General features: G+C 52.4%; 1 protein-coding gene and 1 pseudogene across 2 annotated transcripts in view; one reads left to right on the top strand and one right to left on the bottom strand.

The window, feature by feature from the left end:
- NOL4L (nucleolar protein 4 like) overlaps nt 1-22,822 on the bottom strand; it is a gene marked incomplete at its 5' end in the record, with an annotated part of 130,731 nt that overhangs the window by 53,115 nt on the left and 54,794 nt on the right. The window contains 2 exons of the mRNA XM_081256553.1: nt 10,548-10,657; nt 19,735-19,846. Of these exons, the coding sequence (XP_081112679.1) occupies nt 10,548-10,657; nt 19,735-19,846 (222 nt within the window). The remainder of the gene's footprint in view (nt 1-10,547; nt 10,658-19,734; nt 19,847-22,822) is intronic.
- Nucleotides 2,511-2,985, top strand: LOC308628759 (large ribosomal subunit protein uL23-like; annotated as a pseudogene). The gene has a single exon. The product of its transcript is annotated as a large ribosomal subunit protein uL23-like (transcript).

The raw sequence follows: 22,822 nt of genomic DNA, 5'->3' as shown, positions 1-22,822 counted from the left end.
TCAATTTTTCTCTAAATCTAAAACTGTTCTAAAAACATGAAAATACTAAAAGAGAACACGGAGGCAGAGTGGAGTTAGGTTTTTTTTTTTTAAGACTCAAATGCTGACGCTATTAAAGAAAAAAACTGATAAATTTGAGTACACAAAAATAAAAATGACACACACACACACCATAAGCAAGCTCAGAAGATAGAGGGCTAAGGCTGGAAAAAAGAGGCAATGGCTAACTCTGGGGAATCAAAAGAAAGAAAATGTAATCACAGTGTGCTAATTGGCTCAGCTATGAATAACCTATACAGCCATTATAATAGAAATATAATAATTTACCTAAATAGGGAGGTATAAATAATACTGAGGAATGGAAGAAGGAGAAATAATACATGTGTTTATGAGAGGGTGTAATAGTGTACATACTTATCTCCTCCAGCAGGAAATTAAACAATAATAACCTAAATAGCCCCAACTGAAAAATCAAGAACCAGCAGTGTGAGCACATGTTATTTAGAAATAGGAGATAAATACCAGAAGAGACAGCTAAAAGATAAGAAAGAAAGGAGGCTGTCTCTGAAGGGTAGAAAGTGAAGTGGGGAGGCTGGGACAGGATCTGCTGTTTTTCTATATGACTTTTAAGATATGTATTTTTTATTGATAAAAATAAAAATGAATACAAATAAACAAAAAAGATGAACACTTGAGAAGCTGTTTCTGAGGGTTAGCTGCCCTGGGGTGATGCAGGAGGGCCTGAGGGGCACAGGGCAGGACCTGAGATCAGCTACCCCACCTACACATCTTCTCACAGCAGAAATGTGCCAAGGATCATTCTTTGCCTGGAGAAATCCAAACAGCAGCCTTGGTCAAGGTCAATATTTCAGTGGCTTTTTGTTTTTCTTGCCACAGTACAAACCTTCTACAGTGCCAGGGATTTACTGAGATGGGAAAAGGTTTGTGCTACAGCTTCTCAGATCTTGATAATGGGGCCAGTGGCATTTCAGGCCTTTCTTGGGCTCTCATGGAGGCAAGCTGGGCCCCCTTCACTCAGCTACATAAGGCGGGCTGATTCCAGAGGCCTGTGGGGGGTGTCTGAGTGGAGGGAGGCAAGAAATGGAACATGAGAAGGAAGCCAGCAGTGGACCAGGAAGGCCTGGAGTTGGGAAGAAGGGAAGGAGGCTGGGAACTGAGAAAGCGGCCCCAGCATACCTCAGTGGGTGAGCCCAGTGGGGAGAGGAGGAGAGGGACTAAAATTCAGGCAGCTAAGGCAGCAGACTGCACATTCTCACAAGTTCCACGGGGCCCGCCCCTCATATTGCTCCATGCACATTTCCAGAGAGCAAACGCTGATGCTCAAAGTACAAATACTGGTTTAGAGAAGTAGCTACAGCAAGACAGTAGCAAAAATTGCAAAGGTGAAGAGACTGATGATGGGTAGATGCTGAGGGATGTGAAAGAAAGGTGCTGCCTCCACCCTTTGCCCATTCTATTCCCCTGATACGTCCAGGGACCAGTAAAGGTCCAGAGTATATTTATGTTTTGCTTACATGCTGGGATTATAAAAGATCCTCACAAGAAAAAGGGATAAAACGTGAGCGTTTGGGAAAGAAAGAAAGATGGGAAGGAAGGAAGAAAGGAAGGAAGGAAGGAGGGAAGAAAGAAAGATGCTGCCTCTCACAGTGAAGCCCAAGTTACTCTTTATGTTCATAAGACCTACTGCCCTCCTTGACCTCCCCTCAGGGCAGACTGCTGAGGTCAAGAGCCCTCAACCTCCCCAAGGGCAGACCTCCAAAGTCAAGAGGCTCTGAAATCTTACTGGGAAACTGTGCTTTTGATCAACATAAAATATCTCACTTTGCCCCATTTAATGCTTTTTTTGCCTTGAACATGTTTGCCTTGAACTTGTTTGACACTAATAGCACTGCCCTCTCTTTCTTATGTTTTTTTTTTTTTTTTTTTTTTTTTTTTGCGGTACGTGGGCCTCTCACTGTTGTGGCCTCTCCTGTTGCGGAGCACAGGCTCCAGACGTGCAGACTCAGTGGCCATGACTCACGAGCCTAGCCGCTCCGCGGCATGTGGGATCATCCCAGACCGGGGCACGAACCCGTGTCCCCTGCATTGGCAGGCGGACTCTCAACCACTGCGCCACCAGGAAAACCCCTCATATGTTTTAATCTTCCTTTTTGTATCATTTGAAAAGTCTTTTATAAATACCAAATAGATTTTGTCATTAAAAAACCTCATCTGAGCCTTTTTTGACTCTTTGTAGTGGAATTTAACCCATTTACGTTTATTGTGATTTACTAGTGTTTCATCTTGTTCCTGTTAGTTTACCTATCTTTTCCATTTATTATATCTCTTTTTGGTTGCTTCTTCTTTTATTCCCTCATTTAATTATTCTTGCTGGACTGATCAAGTTTTCTTTGGTTCTTTTATTGTTCTCTAGTCATTTAGAAGTTCTACATTCTATTTCTATTCCATGAAGATTACTGTTTAATTTTCAAGAACACATTGGCTTTTTCATGATGATGGCACTGAAGGCAAAGAAGGAAGCCCCTGCCCCTCCCAAAGCCGAAGCCAAGGGAAAGGCTTTGAAGGCCAAGAAAGCAGTGTTGAAAGTCGTCCATAGCCACAAAAAAAAGAAGATCTGGATGTCACCCACCTTCTGATAGCCCAAAATACTGCAGCTCAGGAGGCAGCCCAAATAGCCTCAGAAGAGCACCCCTAGGAGAAACAAGCTTGACCACTATGCCATCATCAAGTTTCTCCTCACCACCAAGTCAGCCATGAAGAAGATAGAGGACAACAACACACTTGTGTTCATTGTGGATGTCAGGTCAATAAGCACCAGATTAAACAGGCTGTGAAGAAGCTCTGTGACACTGGTGTGGCCAAGGTCAACACTTTGATCAGGCCTGATGGAGAGAAGAAGCCCTGTGTTCAACTGGCCCCGACTATGATGCTTTGGATGTTGCCAACAAAATTGGGATCATCTAAATTGAGTCCAGCTGGCTAATTCTAAATATAAAAGTTTTCACTATTAAAACACACACACACACACACACACACACACACACACACACACATCAGAACTGCTGCTTCCTTAAGAGACCATTAAATCCTTGGACATGGCAAAGTTTCCATTCTGCTACTTCTCCCCTGAGCTCACACCTTGCCTGGGCGTCAGGGCAGCCTGAGGAAGGGGAAGGAGGAGATTACCATTGCTATCAAGCTCTTACATCTGGGTGCCAGAGTCAGAACTCACAGGTTCTCCACAGGTAAAAGTCCTGTGAGTCAGGCACTGTTTAAGTAAGTGACAGGCTCTCACTGTAACCCATCAACTGTGCTTCCTCTTTAGGTCTGCCCATTTTGGGGGGCCCTTTTGAGCAGGAAGGAGGTTGAGAATGTCCATGAGAAAAGCAAGCCACAAAGAAGGGTAAGGACTCAGAGAGAGAAGGAGCAGATCCCTGTTTTAATCCCTCCTTATCCCATAATCTGGTCTAAAATATTAAAAAGTGAATGTGGCTAGCCAAAAAGTGCAAACAACCCAAATGTCCATCAATGGATGAATGGATAAAAACAATGTGGTCTATCCATACAATGGAATATTATCCAGCCATAAAAAGGAATGCAGTTTTGACACATGCTACAACATGGATGAACCCTGAAAACAGGCTAAATGAAATAAGTCAGACACAGAAAGACAAATATGTGATTCCACTCATATGAAGTAGCTGGATGGTCAAATTTATAGAGACAGAAAGTAAAACAGTGGTTACCAGGGGCTGGAGGTGGGGGGAACAGGGAATTATTACTTAATGGTTATAAAGTTTCTGTTTGGGGTGATGAAAAATTTTTGGAAATAGTGGTAATGATTGCACAACACTGTGAATGTACTTAATGTCACTGAACTGTACACTCAAAAATGATTAAAATAGCAAATTTTACATATATTTTACCACAATTAAGAAAAAAGTGAATGTGGAGAGCTTTTCAGAGTGGACTTGTTTCCTTCTCCCCTAAGGAAGATGCAAGCCTGAGAAAGTTTCACACTTGGAATGTGCTCATTTCCTGCCCCAAATCCTTGCCTGGCTCCCGAGTGCTGACTGAGGAAAGGGCTGTCTCGTGGCCTTGCTTGCAAGAGGTGCATGCTCTGAGTCCCCTCCGCCTCCTCTTCTTCCTTCTCCTCCTTTTCCCAAACTGGCTCTGCTCTTCCCCAGCCCAGGTCCTCCTAGAGCTGTTACCCCTCAGCTTCCCTCACCTGGGCCCTCTTTGCTGGTCCAAATCTCATTTTAAAATAAGCGAGTGTCGGGGTTCCCTGGTGGCGCAGTGGTTGATAGTTCGCCTGCTGATGCAGGGGACGCAGGTTCGTGCTCTTGTCTGGGAGGATCCCGCATGCCGCGGAGCGGCTGGTCCCATGAGCCATGGCCGCTGAGCCTGCGCGTCCAGAGCCTGTGCTCTGCAGCGGGAGAGGCCACAGCGGTGAGAGGCCCGCGTACCACAAAAAAATAAATAAATAAATAAGCCAGTGTCCCCTGAACCGCCTGGCAGGTTCCTGGTCCCTTCTTTTTTTTTTTTTTTTTTAAAGTTTTTACTTCCCCTCAATGATGATAATAGCTACTCTTTTTTTTTATTATTAATTAATTTATTTATTTTTGCTGTGTTGGGTTTTCGTTTCTGTGCGAGGGCTTTCTCTAGTTGTGGCAAGCGGGGGCCACTCTTCATCGCGGTGCACGGGCCTCTCACTATCGCGGCCTCTCTTGTTGCAGAGCACAGGCTCCAGATGCGCAGGCTCAGTAGTTGTGGCTCACGGGCCTAGCCGCTCCGTGGCATGTGGGATCTTCCTGGAACAGGGCTCGAACCCATGTCCCCTGCATTAGCAGGCAGATTCTCAACCACTGCGCCACCAGGGAAGCCCCTTGGTCCCTTCTTGTTTCTGTTTTCTTGTCCTGGATTACAGTTCCCTGGCTGCTGTCTTGTCCCCTCTACTAAGAAGAGCTCCTTGAGACCAGCTACGCTGTCTTACTCATCTCTGTGGCGCTGGTCTCTCGGACAAGGTCATTCACTGTGTCTATTAAACCGAGGCTGCATAATAACATTACCACCGACAGTAGCAGAGGTCACTGAGATTTCCTCTGTGCTTCTGAGGTGTCCAGCACGGTGCTAAGCGTTATGCCTGCTTTGTGTCATTTAACTCTTGGAATAACTCAGTGAGGTAGCTGTATTGTTATTACTCTCAAGTAACGTGAGGAAAAAGGAGCATGGAGGGGTGAAATGGTTTGCCCAGAGTCACACAGCTGGTAGGCGCCAGAACTGGTACCGTCAGCAGGACTCCAGGGTCTTTGGTGGGTGGGCTGGAGTCTTGGCTGAGAACAGTGCTGCTCCACACTGGCCTGGAGGGCCAATACTTTGGAGACCACCCCCCCACTCCGGGGCTCTAGGCAGGGGCTACCCTGCAGGCCCCACTTGTGTGGGGGGGAGCGGGGAAGCCTGCCCTCCTCCCCCAACCTCCAGGATCCAAGGAAAACTCAGGGCCAGGCGAGGGCTGCAGAGGAGAGGGAGGCGGACGTTAAGGAAACAAGTAAGAGCCTCCATCACGTGGGTTTAAACAATGGAGCAGCGCACCACTTCACACGCTGCTGGGAGAACCATTAAAACCATTAGCGGGACATTAGTGCTGCTCCAAGAACTGGAGACACTGGAGGCGGAGGCGAAGGAAGGTGCTGACAGCCCTCCCAGCCCTCCCGCTCTGGAAAGAGCAAGGGGTTGGTGGAGGAGCGGTGGGCACCGAAAGAGCCTGAGCCAGGGGTTGCCCTGGGAAAGTTGCTGAGCCGCCCTGGGTCTCAGCCTCCGCTACTATAAAATGCAAGTATGTGTCAGGGAAGGAACACAGATGATTTGTCTTCCTCCTTCGGATCTGGATCTGATTTCTACAACAACAGGGTCTTGGTTCAAACACTGCGATCTCAGGAAAGATCAGGATCACGTCACCCGTTAACGGGGATATCAACTTATACACGCACCCCTGCAGGTAACTGAGCGTTCACGAGGTAGGGGGCGACCTCCACCCCGCCCCAGCCCCCTACCAAATCCCTCCTCCCGTATTTCCTTAAGCATTATATATTTAAGGCGGCTCCCAGTTCCCAAGCCAAACAAAGCTCTCTGCCTGCTCTGCCAGCGTCTCTGCCAAGGACATTTTCTCTCCACTAGCCGTGCCGGCGATCTGACATTCAGTACCCAGGTGGCACACCGCCTCGGATTCTAAAGAGCACACCCTCCTCCAGGAAGTACAGGGAGAAGCAGGGCTTGCGGCCATGGCAAGTGCACAGGTTTGAATGGAAGAGGTCTGCGTTTCAGCTCATGTTAGTGGCTGTGTGACCTTGAGCAAGTACGGAACCTTTCTGAGCCTCAGCTACGAACCTATAAAGCGAGGGCGAGGATGACAACGTGACCCTGCTGAGCTGTGAGGGCGAGGGGTGAAGTGTGTAAAGTGCTGAAACAGCATCCACCCTGCTCACTCCCCGTCCCTCCTCTGTTCCTCCTCTAAGCTCTTCCTACAGACCCCACAGTGTTGATTTCAGTTTTCCTTGTCTCTCTCACTGAACTCTGAGAGCCGGCAGGGCAGAGACTCTGTTCACCAGTCTTCTCAGCGCCTGGAACCATGCCAGTTCAAGCGCAGGATGGATGGATGGATGGATGGATGGACGTGTGGATGGGTGGATGGGTAGATGGGTAGGTACGGGTGAGAAAGGAGTGAATAACAGGAAATGATACAACCAGCTTATCTGGTAGGTGGAAACATCAGGGCCCAGAGGGTAAGGAGACTGAATAGGATGGAAAATCAGCATCAGAAAAGCAAAGCAGGTTGTAAAATGGTGCCTACAGGATAATTCCCGTTTCTATTCAATAGTCTGGAAGGGTGGACACCAAAATATTCACAGTGGTCTGTGTGGTGAGATGATGGTGATTTTTGTCACCATGCTTTTGCTTTTTGGCAACTGAGGCTGTGTGTATTTGTGTAACTAAAAAAAATGTATGAAAGAAAATAAAATGAGACAGACAACATATCAGTGGCTGCGTGAAGATGAGACCCTAACATTCCTTTGGTGTATCTTGCACGCAGCCCTGAGAGGGGATTTGAAACATCAGCGGCTGGGGGTGCACTTGCTGGCTGCCTCTGGCCCTATGAGCTCGGCCTGCACCCCTCCCTAGGACCCCATCTTATCAGAGAATGCTTTGGAACGTTCTCCGAGACAGTCCACATCTCATGAAATCTTCACACCCTCCCCCCTACAAGAAAATGTATTAATCATCAGTACAACTAAATGTGATTTCAGTTTTATATCTTTATGACTGTTTTCCCAAGTAAGCGGGAAAAAATATTTTATCAGGCTACCTTCGCCTATTTTCAGCTCAATGTGGCCACCGCAATGACAGCTCCTGGGGGGTCTTGTGTCTTAGGATGGAGCTCCTGGAGGGTGGAGTCTGACCCCTAAATGTCTTGCATGTTGAGGACACCGTAAATATTTGCTGCAATGGATCAGATGTCAAGAATCTTTTTTGTTGGTGTGAACATTATTATTAGATTTTCATATTACCTAATGTCCTCTGTGGAGAAAGACCCATTTCTCAGCACATTAATCCAACACAACTGGACAAAAGGTAACATGATTCTGTCCAGTTCACAAGCACACTCCACCACCTGTTCGTTGGCTGCTCAAAGCCAAGTGAGGGGAACATGTTCTACTTGCCTCACTATTATAGTGTCTCCTGGATATCTAATGCTGGAAAAAAATGAATTCTTAGATTTTTCTCACCCAGAGTTTTTAGATGTAGAGCTTTGCTCAGTATTAATAAAATACCATTTATCCCAGCTCCCGTTACTTTAGATTTGGGTTTGTTTTCCGTGTAGCCTGCATGAGTGATTTGTAGACACTACAGGTGTCTTCTGTCGGCAGGCCTTTTGGGGTCGCAGGGATGCTGCAGGGAATGAAACTACTTTCAGAGCCTTGTCTTGGGACAGCAGCAGAGGTAGTCCTGTGGCTGCGTTGGGATAGGGAGCCATTCACCCAGTTCTGCTCTGACTTCACTACAGGAAAGAAGCTACCAACTCAAGTATATGTATTTTCAGTTCCAACTCAAGCTGAAGAATCAAAGACACCTGGGTCCTCGGCCCTTCCGTGCTGCTGCAGATAAATAAACTAGTGAGCAATGCGACTTCTTGTTTGCCACGTGCCTGGCTATAGAACCGGGCTAACGGGGCTGGCTGAGAGGCTAAGGCCTTGAGTGCTCACTGCAGTGCGTGGAGTGTGGGAGACTGACAGCTGAAGGGCCCCAGGCACGAGGTGGGGTGCCGCTTCTCCTGCCAGGTGTGTGCAAGGAGGGTCTGAGCCTTTATTCCCTACCACTGGAATGTTCAGATGATCCCCATCTGGGAAACCAGAAATGGAGGCTAGGAAGACACAGTCAACTCCACTGTCCACTGAGGTCACCCCAATCTCAGCCTCAGCCCCAGCCGCAGCATCCTGGGGACAAACACCTCCCACAATTCTCCCTCCCTTTGGGAGTAGCCTGAACCTCACCAGGGCAACTTATCCATCTTGTTACATGAATTTCCGTTCATTCACAGATGCGCATCAAGTGCTTATATGCCCAACACTGTGCTTCTCCCACTTTTCTTTAGCTACAGAACTCCTCACACTCTCCACACCAGCCACACCAGCCTCACAAATTCTCACTGGCGCTGTCCTCCCTCGAGCCACAGGGTCTTTGCACAAGCTGTTTCCTCAGCCTGGAGCTCTCTTCCCTTCAGATCTTGATCTCAGCTCAAGCACCCCCTTCTGAGGCAAACCTTCCTGACCCCTGCCTCAGTCCCCGCACCGTGTCCATCTAAGTACTCATGGCACCATGAGTCTCCTGCCTGGCACTTGTCACAGCTGCACCGTGATGGCTTATTACCATTTGTGCGTAATTTTTTCATGAGTGTCTATCTCCCCCTAGATCATAAGGAGAGCTAGGATTCGTACTGTCTTTGCTCATCCCCAGAGCCTGGCTCATGGAGTGGGGCTTCATAAATATTTGTCGAATGACTGAATCCTTGCTAATGTACCTAACCTGCAGTCTTAATGCCCCACAGACAGTAGGAATTTGTATACCAAATGAAACATAACAGAATCCATTAATGAGGGATCACAGAGTGGGCTACACTGACCACTACTGGTTCTGGGGGTGAGCTGGATGGAGCGCCATTTTGTAGAAAAGAAAGAGCCATGGGGCTGTACTCTGGCTCTTTGGCTGTTCGAGTGCCTCTGCTCTTCACCCTGCGTGGTGGTGTTTAGATTTTATAACTATTAACAAAAGCAACACCCTTATAACTGGCATTCCTGCACAAAAACAACTTTGCCATTGTGAGTTGAAAACCCAACACCATTTTCCCCACTGACATCGTTTATGAGTACATGAAGTTTCTTATTTAGGGATGCAACCATCATAGGATAGACCATCTCAGATGAAACGACACAAGAAATGCAGACAGCTCTACTACCCAGAGCGAAGCTTACTTCATTTGACCTTTGGAGGCTGTAAGGATGGGAGGGCACACCATGCCTCCTCCTCAGGGGAGTGCAGAACTCAAGCCAACCAGCTCAGATCCTCAAACTGGGTGCCACAGCCCCAGATGCCACCTGAGCACGTCCTGAGCTGACTGCAGAGCCATCACCCCCTGGGCGGACACACGCTCAGGTTGTCAAGGAGACCAGCCGTACTCAGGACGGAATGCACCCAGGGCTGGAAGTCAGACTTTCAACGGAGGAGAAAGAACCCATTCCCCTTGGCAGGCCTCAAAGATACAGTAGGTTCATATGTCACAACAGATGAAAAAACTTGAAGTGAGAGGTTAAGACATTATTACTCCAGTTTTGGGGGCAGTGGCGGAGGGAGGGGGTGGCACTCACCTAGTCCTTCTCTGAAAGACAGTCAGGCTACTTGCCTTGCAAAGGGCTAGGTGGGCTGTGCAGAGAGGCAGGCAGGAGGGGTTTTCTTTTCATAACCTGTTTCCATGGTGCCTGACAGCCCTGGGCAATCCACAGCTGGGGAGTCTTGGACAGCCGGGGAGGGGGAACCCAGGGCCTTATGTCACCCAGGCCACCCTCCAAGGCCCATCTTCCTGGCCTGTCTGGGCCCCAAGGGTGACAGAAGCCACAGGCAGGCAGCAAGGGCCCCCCCTCTCTCGGGGGAAAGGAGCCGAGTGATGTAGCAGACAAAGGGCAGAGCAGAGAGAGAACAACCCAAGAGCCAAGGTGGGCAGCTCTTACCCACCCCCTTCCTTGCCCCTGCCCTGAAGGAAAGTTTCACTGAAGACCCGGCAGACCCTCTAACTAGGAACACATTCCTTCCCTCCCCTCTCAGCCTGGACTGCATGGCCCAGATAACCAGATAAGGGCCTCTTTGATTTCCAGTGTGTTTACACAGGCTGTGGCCCTACGTCTAGGAAAGCATCAACCACATCCAGGCAAGTCAGGGCGCCTCCAGTGGGGGCGTGAGGGGGGCAGACGCCTTACCTGCTCCTGGGAATTCATCACGCGCAACTTCATCTGCTTCAGGTACGTAGAGGTGAGGGGCATGTTGTAATCGATAATCCCGGAGACCAGAGGAGAGGGAGGCTCGTTTTCTGGCAGAAAGAAGAAAAGGAAGCCCCTTTCAGCCTGTGCCGTGGGCCACCAGCAGCCTGGCACCCACGTGGGGGACCCAACACAGGGACTGAGGAGGAGGGAGGGGAGGCCGGAGGTCGCTGACTGGGGGCTCGCCCGCCGTGCCTGGCCCGTGGACGTGGACTGCATGACGCTTAAGTGCCAGTGTTTAGTGAGAGAGTTCACCTTTGAAAACCAGGGATTTCTGACTCCTTTGAGAAATGGAAGGTCTGGCTGCACAGGGCCCTCACTCCCACGTGGCAGACACCCACTGCAGCTGAGCAGCAGCCGCTCATTTTAGACAGGGTGTGAGGGCTCCATTTTGCCACAGTCCCCACCGCTCCCTATTGCACTGCACACTTTCACTCAACGATGATGCCTGCCAGGCCCCTGAAGTCATTTAAGTTTCCAACGCCGGCCTAAGCCAGCTCACGTGCCACACTGTCCCACCCCATCCCCCATCCCCCACGGTATCCCCCCAAAGCACCATCAGGGACCACATCACTCGCAGGTCTGGGCCAGGCCTCCAGTATGCCCAAATTCTAGTTCCTCTTTCATCACACAGAGAGGAGCATTGTTCCTCCCATTTATTGCTTTCTTGTCCTGAACATCAAAGTAACGCATATCCCTTTTGTAGAGCATTTGCAAAGTGTGGAAAGTAAAATTTTAAAAACCATAATTGCACCAAGAAGCTTGGCATATGCTTGTTTATTTTTTCCCTGTGATTTCTCTTTTTTACATACTTGATATCACAATGCATACAGAGAATTACAGTCTGCTTAAAATTTTTTTTTTTTTGCTTAACATTTTCTCATAGGCATTTCCCCCACCATCAAAAATCTCGTTTTGCTTTGCAAATATAATTTTTATAGCCCTGTACTATTTTATCATATTTTCCTTAAGTCATTCCTTTATGATTGATTACTTAGGCTGTTTGCTATTGGGGGTTACTATAAACACTGCAGGGAACATCTTTGTGCAGGAATATTGGTCTGTATTTATGATCGTTTCCTTTTTAGACCAGACTCCAAGACATGGAATTTGTGGGTCAAAGGGTAGGAATACTCGGAAACTCTTGAAATGTCTGGCCATGCTGCCTTCTGCAAAGGGTCCTGCAGTGGACACTGCCCAGCCATTGTGTTCTGCATCTTGGGTGCCACTGTGGGTGCCGTTTAGGAGAGACTGCAATGGCACAGGAATAAGTCAAGAAGACGAGAAGCATGATTCGATGGAGCCCGTCACGTCTCTCTCCAGTCCAGCTTCCCCTTCAGATGTCTCCTGCTGTGACCAAGCTCGAAACCCTGGAGTCACCTGCTGGGACCCGTCACACGAAGTGGGGCCTCATTTCGTCACTTAGTCGCTTGACCTGGCTTCACCCTCCGTCCAGGGAATAGTCTTGGTTACCTGTTCTCTGGTTGCCTCTTCCCCCTGTCTCCAAGGGTGCCAGGCCTTTGACCCATGTCCCCCCTGGTGCCTAGTTCTGTTCACGGGCTGGGGTTTGAGTGGTGCGAGAAGCGGGAACGACTTCCGGACGGACCAAAGCCTGCACGTCACCACAAGCACCGCGCCCAGGAGATGCGCTGGACGGGAGCGGGTGACAGGGCTGAGGTGGAGAGAGGCAGGGATTTGCAGAATCTGCCGCTCCAGAGCCAGAGCCCAGGCCAGACAGGCCCCTGCAACCTTGAAAACGCTCTGCTGAGGGAGAGAAGCCAGACACCACAGGACAAATACTGTGTGATTCCACGTGGATGGAACATCTAGAACAGGCACATTCACAGAGACAGAAAGTAGAAGAGGGCTTCCCTGGTGGCGCAGTGGTTGAGAATCCGCCTGCCAATGCAGGGGACACGGGTTCGATCCCTGGTCCAGGAAGATCCCACATGCCGCAGAGCAACTAAGCCTGGGCCACAATTACTGAGCTTGTACTCTAGAGCCCGCGAGCCACAACTACTGAGCCCACGTGCCACAACTACTGAAGCCCATGTGCCTAGAGCCCGTGCTCCACAACAAGAGAAGCCACCGCAATGAGAAGCCCGTGCACCGCAACAAAGAGTAGTCCCCGCTTGCCACAACTAGAGAAAGCCAGTTCGCAGCAATGGAGACACAATGCAGCCAAAAGAAATTAATTAATTAATTTTAAAAAAAGAAAGAAAGTAGAAGAGAGGTTACCAGGGACGAATGTCTGGGAATGGGAAGTTACTGCTTCACGGGTCCACAGTTTCTGTTCGGCGTGATGAAAAAGTTTTGGAAACAGACAGCGGTGATGATTGCCCAGTGGTGTGACTGTAACTAACACTGAGTTGTACACTTAAAAATTATTAAAATGGCACGTTTTGTATTGTAAATATTTTGTCACAAAAAAGAAAAAAGGCAAAAAACACCCCAGTAAAGATGTATTAAAAAAAACCAATAAAGGTGTATTGAAAAAAAAAAACAATAAGGATGTACACACACACACACACACACAAAGTAAGAAAAAAGGCCCCTGCAAACAAGGGGGAGAAACTACCCAAAGGGCACCGGGCAGTTCCTACTTGGTGCAGATAGAAACAACCCTGTAGAATACAGGGTCCATGCGTCTTAGGGTGGTGTCCTTCTGGTGACTGTACAGCTTGAATAACATTTCTTATCAAGTTTCATAAAAATGCAGAGCTTTGTTTTGCTTTCTTTTTTTTTTCCTTTGGGCCGCGCCATGCGACTTGTGGGGTTTTAGCTCCCTGACCAGGGATCAAACCCAGTCCCCCTCAGTGAAAGCGGTGAGTCCTAACCACTGGACCACCAGGGAATTCCTTGTTTTGCTTTTTAAAGCTATGTTGTCTTACGCAGAATTTCTGTTTGTCCAGGAGGAGGTAAATGTCACTAATAAAATGTCTCAGAAACTGGCTTGGAATGGACCAAACCTCTCTTTTTATTAAGGGATTTCCTCTTGGTCTGTGGCAGAGGGGTTCTCTAACACCAGTGCACACTGGCCCCTCTGGCACAGATGCCCGGTGCTGTGGGGAAACTAAAATGCATTTTTGTGACCTTGGGTCCTCTTCTTCTTGCCTCCCCACCACCAACCCAGACGTGACCTCTTTCAACCCAGGGGCGTGTTGGGACCTGGCCTCCGCAGCTCCATGAGGTTGGATACAATATGTGAGGCAGACATTGCAGCCACATTGAGATGATGTCACTCAAAAGAGCCGTGGTTCCTGTTTTGGAATGTGGGTCTTCAGATGGAGGATTCTGCCATTTCCATTTCATTTCCTCCAAGACGTGGTTGTCTGCTGAAAAGCTGTTAGACAACATGGTAGGTGAGAAGGGACCCCCACCCTAAGGGTCGCCAGTCAGAGACTCAAATGAAGACTTCACCAGCTGCCATGGCGACGCTCTGTGTTTTGTTGTCCATGGAGGCCGGACACTGTGCTCCTTCACTGATGGTCACCCGTGTCCTGCCTGAAAGCCATGACTACTTACGAAAAGGTAACTTTAAAAAAGCCAGGTATAGCTAGGTTTAGGAGAAAAACCACAATGGCTGGGAAGGCACTCTTGGGGGGCGGGAGAAGGGGTCTTCCTTGGCCTGTTCTCTCCACAGCAGGTCCACAGATCAGAAACTGCTTCCAGTGCCCAGAGGTGAGCCAGGAGAGCTCGGGAAGAGGAGGCCGGATGCCTTCGTCTGGGGACGCAGGGACATCCCGGGCACACACACGAATCCATCCGAGATCGGTGTGCAGTGAAATGCTTGCATCTGCAGTTCCAGAAGTGAGGGTTCTGTCGGGGAGGCGGGACCTTGGTGGGCGGGACACATTCCAGGTGAGGGAACATGCCAGGGAGTTGGCTGTGGGAGGCCAGAGCTCGGCCACACCACAGCAAGAAGACAGGCAGGCAGGGTTTTTGGCAGCGGGAAGCCAAATGGTTCCGGGGGTGGTAAGTGACACACATGAAGATGAACAGCTTACAAGGAAAGAGCTAAGGAGCAGGGCCAGTGGGGGCTCCATGGAGTCCAGTGCTCGTGGGGGGATAGGGGATGAGCTAAAGTGGACACACGAACAAGGAAGAAGTGGCTTCCCTGGGCTCTGACGGGCAGGCCAGGTCCCCGCTGTGGTCAACAAATACAGTGGCCACGCCTGAGCCACTACAAGTAACCTGAGACCACGGGTGAGTTAGGAGCTAGGAAGGGTCACGGAGCTGAAATAACCCAGTAGGTTGCTGGTGAGAGAAGCAGAGGAACCACACAAAGAAATGTTTCGACACCTTTTTGCCAAGAAAAACTGACACCAGCCCAAGCACTAGTCCTAGTTTTACAGGCCTTGAAAATAACCAGCGATGTAGAGGTTCTCCCAGGGCCAAGCCGAGAGCTGATCACAGCTGGGCTCCAGGGACATTTGCCAATCGATGCAAATTCCAGCTGAGGTGGTGGCCCGGATCCTCCAGGTGGAACACAAGGTGGCAATTCTCATGAGTTTCCCCCTACAGGATGGAAGAACTCCTCCGTCCGGAGACATCTGTAGCTTCTGGATGCCGGGGTGAGACCTCTCGGGGTCAGAGCTGGGGGTTGAAGGACGTGTGCATGACGAAGGCCTGGCACAGAGGAGCCTCGAGGGCGGCCAGCCTGCCATGGGGCTCAGATTTGGAACTAGAGAAGCCAGGCCTGGGGCTGGCTCAGATGAAAAAGCCTCTCTCCCAGGGAAGCGAATCAATAGGTCAGCAAGTCTTCAAGGAGCACTGATGTGTGTGCATTCAGGGTGGGGACGGTGGGGGGAAGGGCGTAGGGACGGCGTCTGTGCTCAGCAGGGCGGGACTGATGGTGAGTCCATTAGCGCTCCAAGGAGGAAGAGCTCACAGGGCTGTGAAGTAGCTCCAGGCAGCCTTGTGGAGAGGGGATCTCAACAGGACTTCCATTCAATCACGCAGACGACAGCCACTGAGTCCTCCCAGAGCGCCACGCAGACCCTCCTGCGTGGAGCTCCCAAGGACTCCGTGCGGTGGGTGCTCGTGTTAATGACCCCACTTTACAGATGAGGCAACCACACGTGGGGAGGCTACGCGACCTCCCCAGGTCGTATAGCGAGTGAGTATGAGAGCCGGGAGAGGACAGGCCAGCACAGGAGAGACTTCAGGGGCAGAGGAATGAGCCAGGATGGGGTCACATGGGGCAGGACAGGAAGCGGGGGGTCTGGAGGGGCCAGGCAGGGAGGGGGTTGGAAACCACAGAGGAATCTGGGCCCGGCTGCAAAGGCGCTGCCACCTGAGTGGATGGCTCTCGCTGAGGAAGGGACCCTTCAGTAGGCGACTGGCGGCGTTGCCCGCTGCTAACTCCTAGTCTGCAGCCATGCAAACAGTATTCCATCACATCAAAGAAACGTGAAACGTGCTCCCGAGGCCCCTCACCCCTGCAGCCAGAGCTGGGCCCAGGGCACACCCAGTTCTCATCTCTGCCTCCTCCAGTCCAGACTCAGGGGCTGGTGGAAGAGGAGAGTGGAGCCGGCAGGCCCTGGAATCTCCCATCCTCGGGCTTCCTGATCCTCGGCAGCCTCCTTTGTTCGTGCTTCTGGCGCTGGGGGAGGGCACAGGACTGTCCAGCCCCCCACCCCCCCACCCCGCCCCCGTGCCGGGACAAACCACTGAGCAGGGGAGGCTGCTTTGCTTCCTTTCTTTCTTTATAACATGAGGCCAGGAAGCGAGGTGTCCTCCCAGCAGCCCCTCGAGAAGTCTCCATCCTGTTCCCTGGCCCCCTCTGGCCCCACCTTCCTGGGACAGGAACCTGGGGCCTGCCTCTGGGCCTTGGGGCAGGCTCTGATTTCCCGGAGGGCGGGCGAGGGAGGAGGGAAGGCTGGCAGAGCAGGGGTGCCTATGAAAGAGCGGTCGGAGCAGCTGACCACATCCAGAGAGGCCAGCATGGCAGGCGGAGACAGGATCTCCAGGCTCTCAGCTGGGGCAGGAGAAGGGAGAACCTGCCAGCTGGTGAGGGTGGTCCAGGCGCTACTGCCTCTGGCCATCAAGCAAACACGGGAGCCTTTCAGCCTCTAAGGCTCTCCACTGGCAGCCTCCAGAAACCAAACCCTTCCCTTTTGCCCAGCGGCCAGGTTGTGGACCCAGGGTGCTCACCTGGGTGGGTGACTGACCGTGCATCTCCCCGTGGGACACCTGGACATTGGCAGTCTTGTGCCTGGGTGGTACAACAACATGGGGGTAGGGTGGGGGAGAGGCCGATGCTCCCTAGGCACCCACTACATCAGGCGCCTGGCAGAATGGGCTCGTTTAATTCAATTGCATCCTCATGAAAACCCTGAGATGGGGGAATTCCCTGGTGGTCCAGTGTTTAGGACTTGGGCTTTCACTGCCATGGGTCTGGGTTCAATCCCTGGTCGGGGAACTAAGATCCTGCAAGCTGCGTTGCGTGGACAAAAAAAAAAAAAGGGAGGGAAGCATTACTCCCATTTGTTGATGGGAAGGTAAGTTCTTCTGCCTTCTGGGGACCTTGGACAAGTGATTTCACCCTTCCACCTCTCTGTGCCTCCTTTCCTTAGCTGTAAACACGGACAGAGCCCTCCCAGGATCATAGGAGCTGTTATGAGCAGTTGATGTTCAGAGAGGTCCCTGAACCTGCTGAGGGACACACAGCAGGGAGCAGGGCGGCACACCCAGGCCTGCCAGGTCCCAAGCCCACGTCCTGAGACACTGAAGCCACACAGTCTCCTGCGCCCTCAGCACCTCCTCCTCTCCCTGCGCGGGAAGCTCCACCCCTGGGGACAGGGAAGTGGCGTTCTGCCCGAGGACAGGCAAGGATGGGCACGGCGCAGCCTTACTCTGACTGCCCTCTGTCTTGCTGGAGCGAGCCCCTGGACAGAGAGGCTCCAGCCCAGAACCCACGAAGCTGGCGCGTGTGCTCTCTGCCTCTCCACCTCCCTTGGTCCCCCCTCCCTCCCCCGGGGGTGGGGGCACGGTGGCAGCAGGAGAAGCAGCAAGCTGCTGCTGTGCTCGGCATCCTCCTCAGATGAGGAGGAGCGGAGCTGTAGCCCTGGAGACCTCGCTGCCTCGACTGGCGAGTCCGGGAGGTGAGGCTCGTCCTCCCCACCAGCATGGAGAAGGGAACAGAATAGAGCCTGCAGACGCCCCAGAGCAGCCCACAAACACAGCCCCTCTTGGCCTGCCTCTGTTTCCCCCAGGTTCTGTGTCTGACTCTGCCAGTTGCTATGGAAACGATTAGGCCAGCGCTGGAGGGGACAGGCGGACGGGCGGGCAGGGACCAAGCGGCCACCACCAGGGCCCGCGTCCCTGGGACCCAGACCCGGCAGGGTGGGGAATGCAGCAGGGAAAGCCTCCTGGCCCATTGGCAGGTACCAAGTGCTGTCTTGGTGCAGGGGTTGCAGCTGCTCAGTGGGGGCCAGGCCACGTGGGGCAGGGGCCTCACTCAGGCCCCACATGTTATCACAATAACTGCCACAGCCATGGCTCACTCCTCCTGCATGGTAGCCCTGTGCCAGGTACAGGGATTAACTCTCAGATTTCATCAGAACCCTGCCCCCCCGCCACCAGGTAGGTGCATTATTAACTCCATTTCACAGATGAGGAAACTGAGGCTCAGAGAGGTGAAGTCACTTGCTCAGAACACACGGCTGTTGAGCAGCAGAGCTGGGATCTGAACCCACCCAGTGCGGCCCTGGAGCCCCTGCTCTTAAACCAGGAACCCAGCACTTATGAGGGATTAACTAGATTAATTCCTGTCCCTCATACTTTAGTGGCCATCCAGTGAGCTCAGTGAAGTGGCCAGGGCCTAATGGCCCCCAAGGACAGGAAAGCCTCTGGGTTTGGTGAGGTGGCTGCTGTCAGAAGTCGTATCAGGTACTACCAACTAGGAGGAAAACCTCACTCGACACCCATGCTCCAATTCCTTTGCTGTCATTGGGCCTCGTTGTTGGTTTTTCCACGTATTTGGTGGACACCACTTGGGCACCACCTGAGTAAATGGCTCACCCTTCATTCCGAGTCTGTTCCCATTCTCAGGCAAATGCCCACCGACCTCAGCAACTTTTGCGGGCCTGATGCCTAGAAGCCCTGATAAGTCACCCACCGGGGCATCATTTCTCAGTGCTGAGTTACAGTCATACCAGCCAAACATAGCGGCCTGTCTCGCTATGCCAAAGCCACCTGCGAACAGATGGTCTAGACTTACTGGAGGCCTCTGGGATGTTCAGGTACAGGCTGTGGGAGACTGAAGCGGGGGTCCTTGCTGCGTCTCACTGGGCAGGGTAGAGCTGGAGAGCTTGGATGTGGGTCTAAGGGACCACCTTCGGCTGATCACAAGTACTCTGGGCATTTTCTTTTTTTTTTTTTTTTTTGCGGTACGCGGGCCTCTCACTGCCGTGGCCCCTCCCGCCACGGGGCACAGGCCCCGGACGCGCAGGCTCAGCGGCCATGGCTCACGGACCCAGCCACTCCGCAGCATGTGGGATCCACCCGGACCGGGGCACGAACCCGCGTCCCCCGCATCGGCAGGTGGACTCCCAACCACTGCGCCACCAGGGAAGCCCTGGGCATTTTCAATTCTAACGAATCTGCACAGGTCTCCTGGGTGTGCACTGGAGGTGGGGGGCAGGGGACAAATACTTAGGGAGGCCTGCTAATGGCAGGTGGGTGGCTATAGGGTAGGAGGGTGCACGCAGTGGGGGGTGTGCTCCTGTCCTCAGAGACTGTACAGTCGGGTCAGTGAGACCAGATCCACGTGCACACCGCCTGGGGTGAGATCTGGGAGGTGAGTATTGCAGAGCTTAGGGAATGGGGCGAGGTGGCCATTTCCATCTGGAACCTTGGTGGGAGAGGAGAGTCTTGAAGGGCAGTAGGAATGCGCTGTTGGTTTTTAAGTGAAACTTGACATTTAAAAAAAGTTTTTAAAAAAACAAACCTAAAATGAGGCTCTCTGAGTAGCTCCATGGACCCACACTGGCCTCTGGGAATTGTGACAACTGCTGGCCATGCACTTTTCTGTCCGTGCCAGCAAAGGACAGGCCCTTCTGGGGGAGAGCCCCTCCCCGCAGAGCCTCCCCTGAGCCTCCAGCACGCCCACCTCCTCCCCTACCTTTGGGCTCCAGGCCGTTGGAATTAAAGTGCATCCTCTTCTGACACTCTGTGCAGCTCATCAGGAACCGGGTCACAGCCTCTCGCGGAAGGAAGGCGTAGGTCTCGGCGATCTGGGGGAGAGAGGAGGTTTGCTGTTACGTGGATCCATGGGGAGGCGGCTTGGTCACCGGTTCACCAAGGGCTGTGCTTTGGTGGCAGGCACTTTGCCTTTGCCAGGAAGGTTAGGGATTTGGGGAGCAAGGAGCAGATGTCTTAGAGCCTCAGCCATGGAAATGAGTCAGTACTTTTGCAGAATACCAGCAGTTTTAAAATTTTAAATTAAAGAAGCTTAAAAATTGAAAAAGCAAAACATTGAAACATCGTCTAGTCTTTAACCTATGTTCTCATAAGTTGGGAATATTCCTCTCAACATATCATTGCAACTACTGAAAAATGACTTGATAAACGTTGGTCTAGGGTAGGAGACAACTTCCACAATTCGAGATGAAGAAACTGAGCCTCACTTATAAAGCTACCGGCTCCGGGCCTATAAACGGAACCCAAAGCTCTACAGGCTATTCCTTGATCTACTCACAGATCAAGAGAGCTGTGAAAGGCTGATGCCAAGCGGTCCGATTTTTCAAATTGGACAGACTCTTAGGGACCCCCATGTTCCAGGTGAGTTTATGAGGCCCAGAGAGGTGAACCAATTCGCTCAAGATCACACAGCTCCTTAGAGCAATGCCAGACTAGAACCCAAGCTCCAGGTCACGCCCCATAGCTGTCTCCAGAGGGCCTCCCCTAGCTCGGGAGAAAGAGTAAGCAGTGTGGGAGGGAAGGTGAAAGAGATGGGAGGCGACACAAGAAAGAGACTGGGTGGGGGAGTGGGGAAGAGCGGGGTGTGGGCCCAGAAGCTCAGTCCTCTCCTCTTGCTCTGAGTTTGGGGAAACCCACTGGTCCTGGTTTGGCTGCCTGAGGGGGCCAGAGGGACCTCTTGGACCCGGGTTTCCTGGTTGAGGCCGGTGGCCGCCCAGTTGTTGGTTTTCACGGTTCCCAGAGCCCGGGCCCTCCCGCTCCTCTCCACTAAGGGGCAGCACCACCCTAGCATTCCGCCGTTCTCGCCGCAGCCCAGCCGGGAAAGTTGGCCAAGGGTGCTGGTCAGCCCACAGTAGGAGGGGCCGCTCTCCAGGACGCACCTGGTCTGCTCCTGCGGGGTGGACACGTGCCCAGCCCCATCTCTGTGGTGGCTAGGAAGCAGGGCAGGGTGAGGCAGAGTGGATGGGGTTGGGGGGGTGCCAGGGCCCCCCCCCAACCCCGGCTGCGGCCAGGCTCTCAGAAGACCGGCTTAGGCTGTGCTGCCTGCGGAGCTCCAGGGGCCGCTCCTGCCTGGTGGCCGGCTACAAATGCAGAGTTGATTTTGGTGACACAATGGTTATTTCTCAGCTGATTTGATGCTCTGCGGAGCAGGCAGTCTCCTTGATGAGTTATCTCCCTTCCAAATTCCCTGATTGCCTTCCTCTGGAGGTCAGGGACAAGGGCAAAGCCCTGCTCTCTGATTGGAGCCGGTGGATGGGAGGGCGTGAAGGCCGAGGCTCTCCTGCCACGCACACGGACATCTTCATCCCCAGCCAGGGGCTGCCTTGGCAGTCTTAGGGGTGGCAGGTCCCTCTTGGACCTGCGGGGTTGGGAGGGATGGGTCCTGCTGAGGGGCTGATGGCTGCAGGAGTCAATGGGCAAGAGGGGAGGATGCCCACTGTGCCAAGCAGAGCGCCAAGGCTCAGTTGGGCCAGCAGGTGACCTCCTAGGTGCCTGAGGTGTGGCCTCTCTGGTCAGGCCCCAGAAGAGCTGAGGTGAGGGCGTGGAGGAAGAGGGTTGAAGTCTGCTGGGAAAGGAAGGGTGACACCATGGGGAAAGAAGCCCTACTTTACTACCCGGAGCTCACCGGCCGCTGGGCAGAGACAGTTTCTGCAGGGCTCAGGGAGAGCCTTCCTGGGTGGGCTGCTCTGCTGAGGGCTGCCTGTGGCATAGGCAGAGGCCCTGCTTGCCGCCTGGCCCACTGTGGGCACAGGGACAGTTACGAGAGAGAGTCCTGCCCAGGGGCCGGAGTGGCAGCCCCAGCTCTCCCAGCCTTGGCAGGGACCCAGCAGTATGCAAAGGCTGGCCGGAGTGCCACAGGGAGGTGGCGCACTGGGCACACGCCTTCTGGCCCTGGGTCCCATGGATGGGCAGGTGGGCTGGACCAAAGGCAGGTGGGTAAGAAGTCCTTGGAGCTCTCCGAGGGGGCCCGGAAGGGAAGCCCTGCCCTGCGTGGCTGGAATGTCTGCAGCCTCACTAAGAGCTCCCCGGGGAGCCAGTAAAGTGCAGAGTCCAGCTCCACGCTGCTGCAGGGACCCGAATGGAGGACGATGCCTTCCCCCACTGGGGCCTTCAACCTCCTGTGGGCATCTTTTGGTTCATGCTCCTGCCTTGTCCACATGAGAAATGGGACCTCCATTTCTGTTTGACTGCACAGATGCCCAAGGCCACAGGACCCACAGGATGAGTTGAAACAAGGAGGATCATCCCAGCTGATGCCCTAGTCAGTAGGATGGTGGTTTTCAGATAGTTTTAGAGCTACAGACAGTGTTCTGGAAATAGACTCTTATCCTGAAGCCCAAAACATGACACAGATAAAGATGGAGCTGTTGCATTTAAGAGGGGAAGCTCCAGGACCCCTGTCCCCACCCAGCTGCCCTTGGCGGCCCTGGACTGTCTGTTGCCTTGCTCTCAGGCCTCCTGCCTGGACATTGAAACCCATACATGAATCTGCCTCTTACGTTTCTCTTAGTAGTAAAAACTGAGTGAGATTTCGCTGGCAGGGAGAGCAGAAGCTATTTGCAGAGTTGCTGACTTGCAAGGCCCCATTTTCGGTCCCCAACTCAGAGGTCAACAAAGACAGATGAGGCCAATTGGGGGGATTTGCGCCACTTTACAAGATCCTCCTTCTGCCCTGCGGGTGGATTAGCACGTGGTGGGCCTGGAGCAGCTGCTGACCACATCTGGCCCCAACTCCAAAGTGGTCTGGGCAGCCAGATCAGGACTCCAGAACCCGATCTAGCACCCTGGGA

Source organism: Mesoplodon bidens, assembly GCF_964165515.1.
Source record: "Mesoplodon bidens genome assembly, chromosome: 15".
Taxonomy (NCBI): Eukaryota; Metazoa; Chordata; class Mammalia; order Artiodactyla; family Ziphiidae; genus Mesoplodon; species Mesoplodon bidens.
The sequence above is the reverse complement of the archived record's forward strand: the minus strand, read 5'-3'. Positions and strand labels throughout refer to the sequence as shown.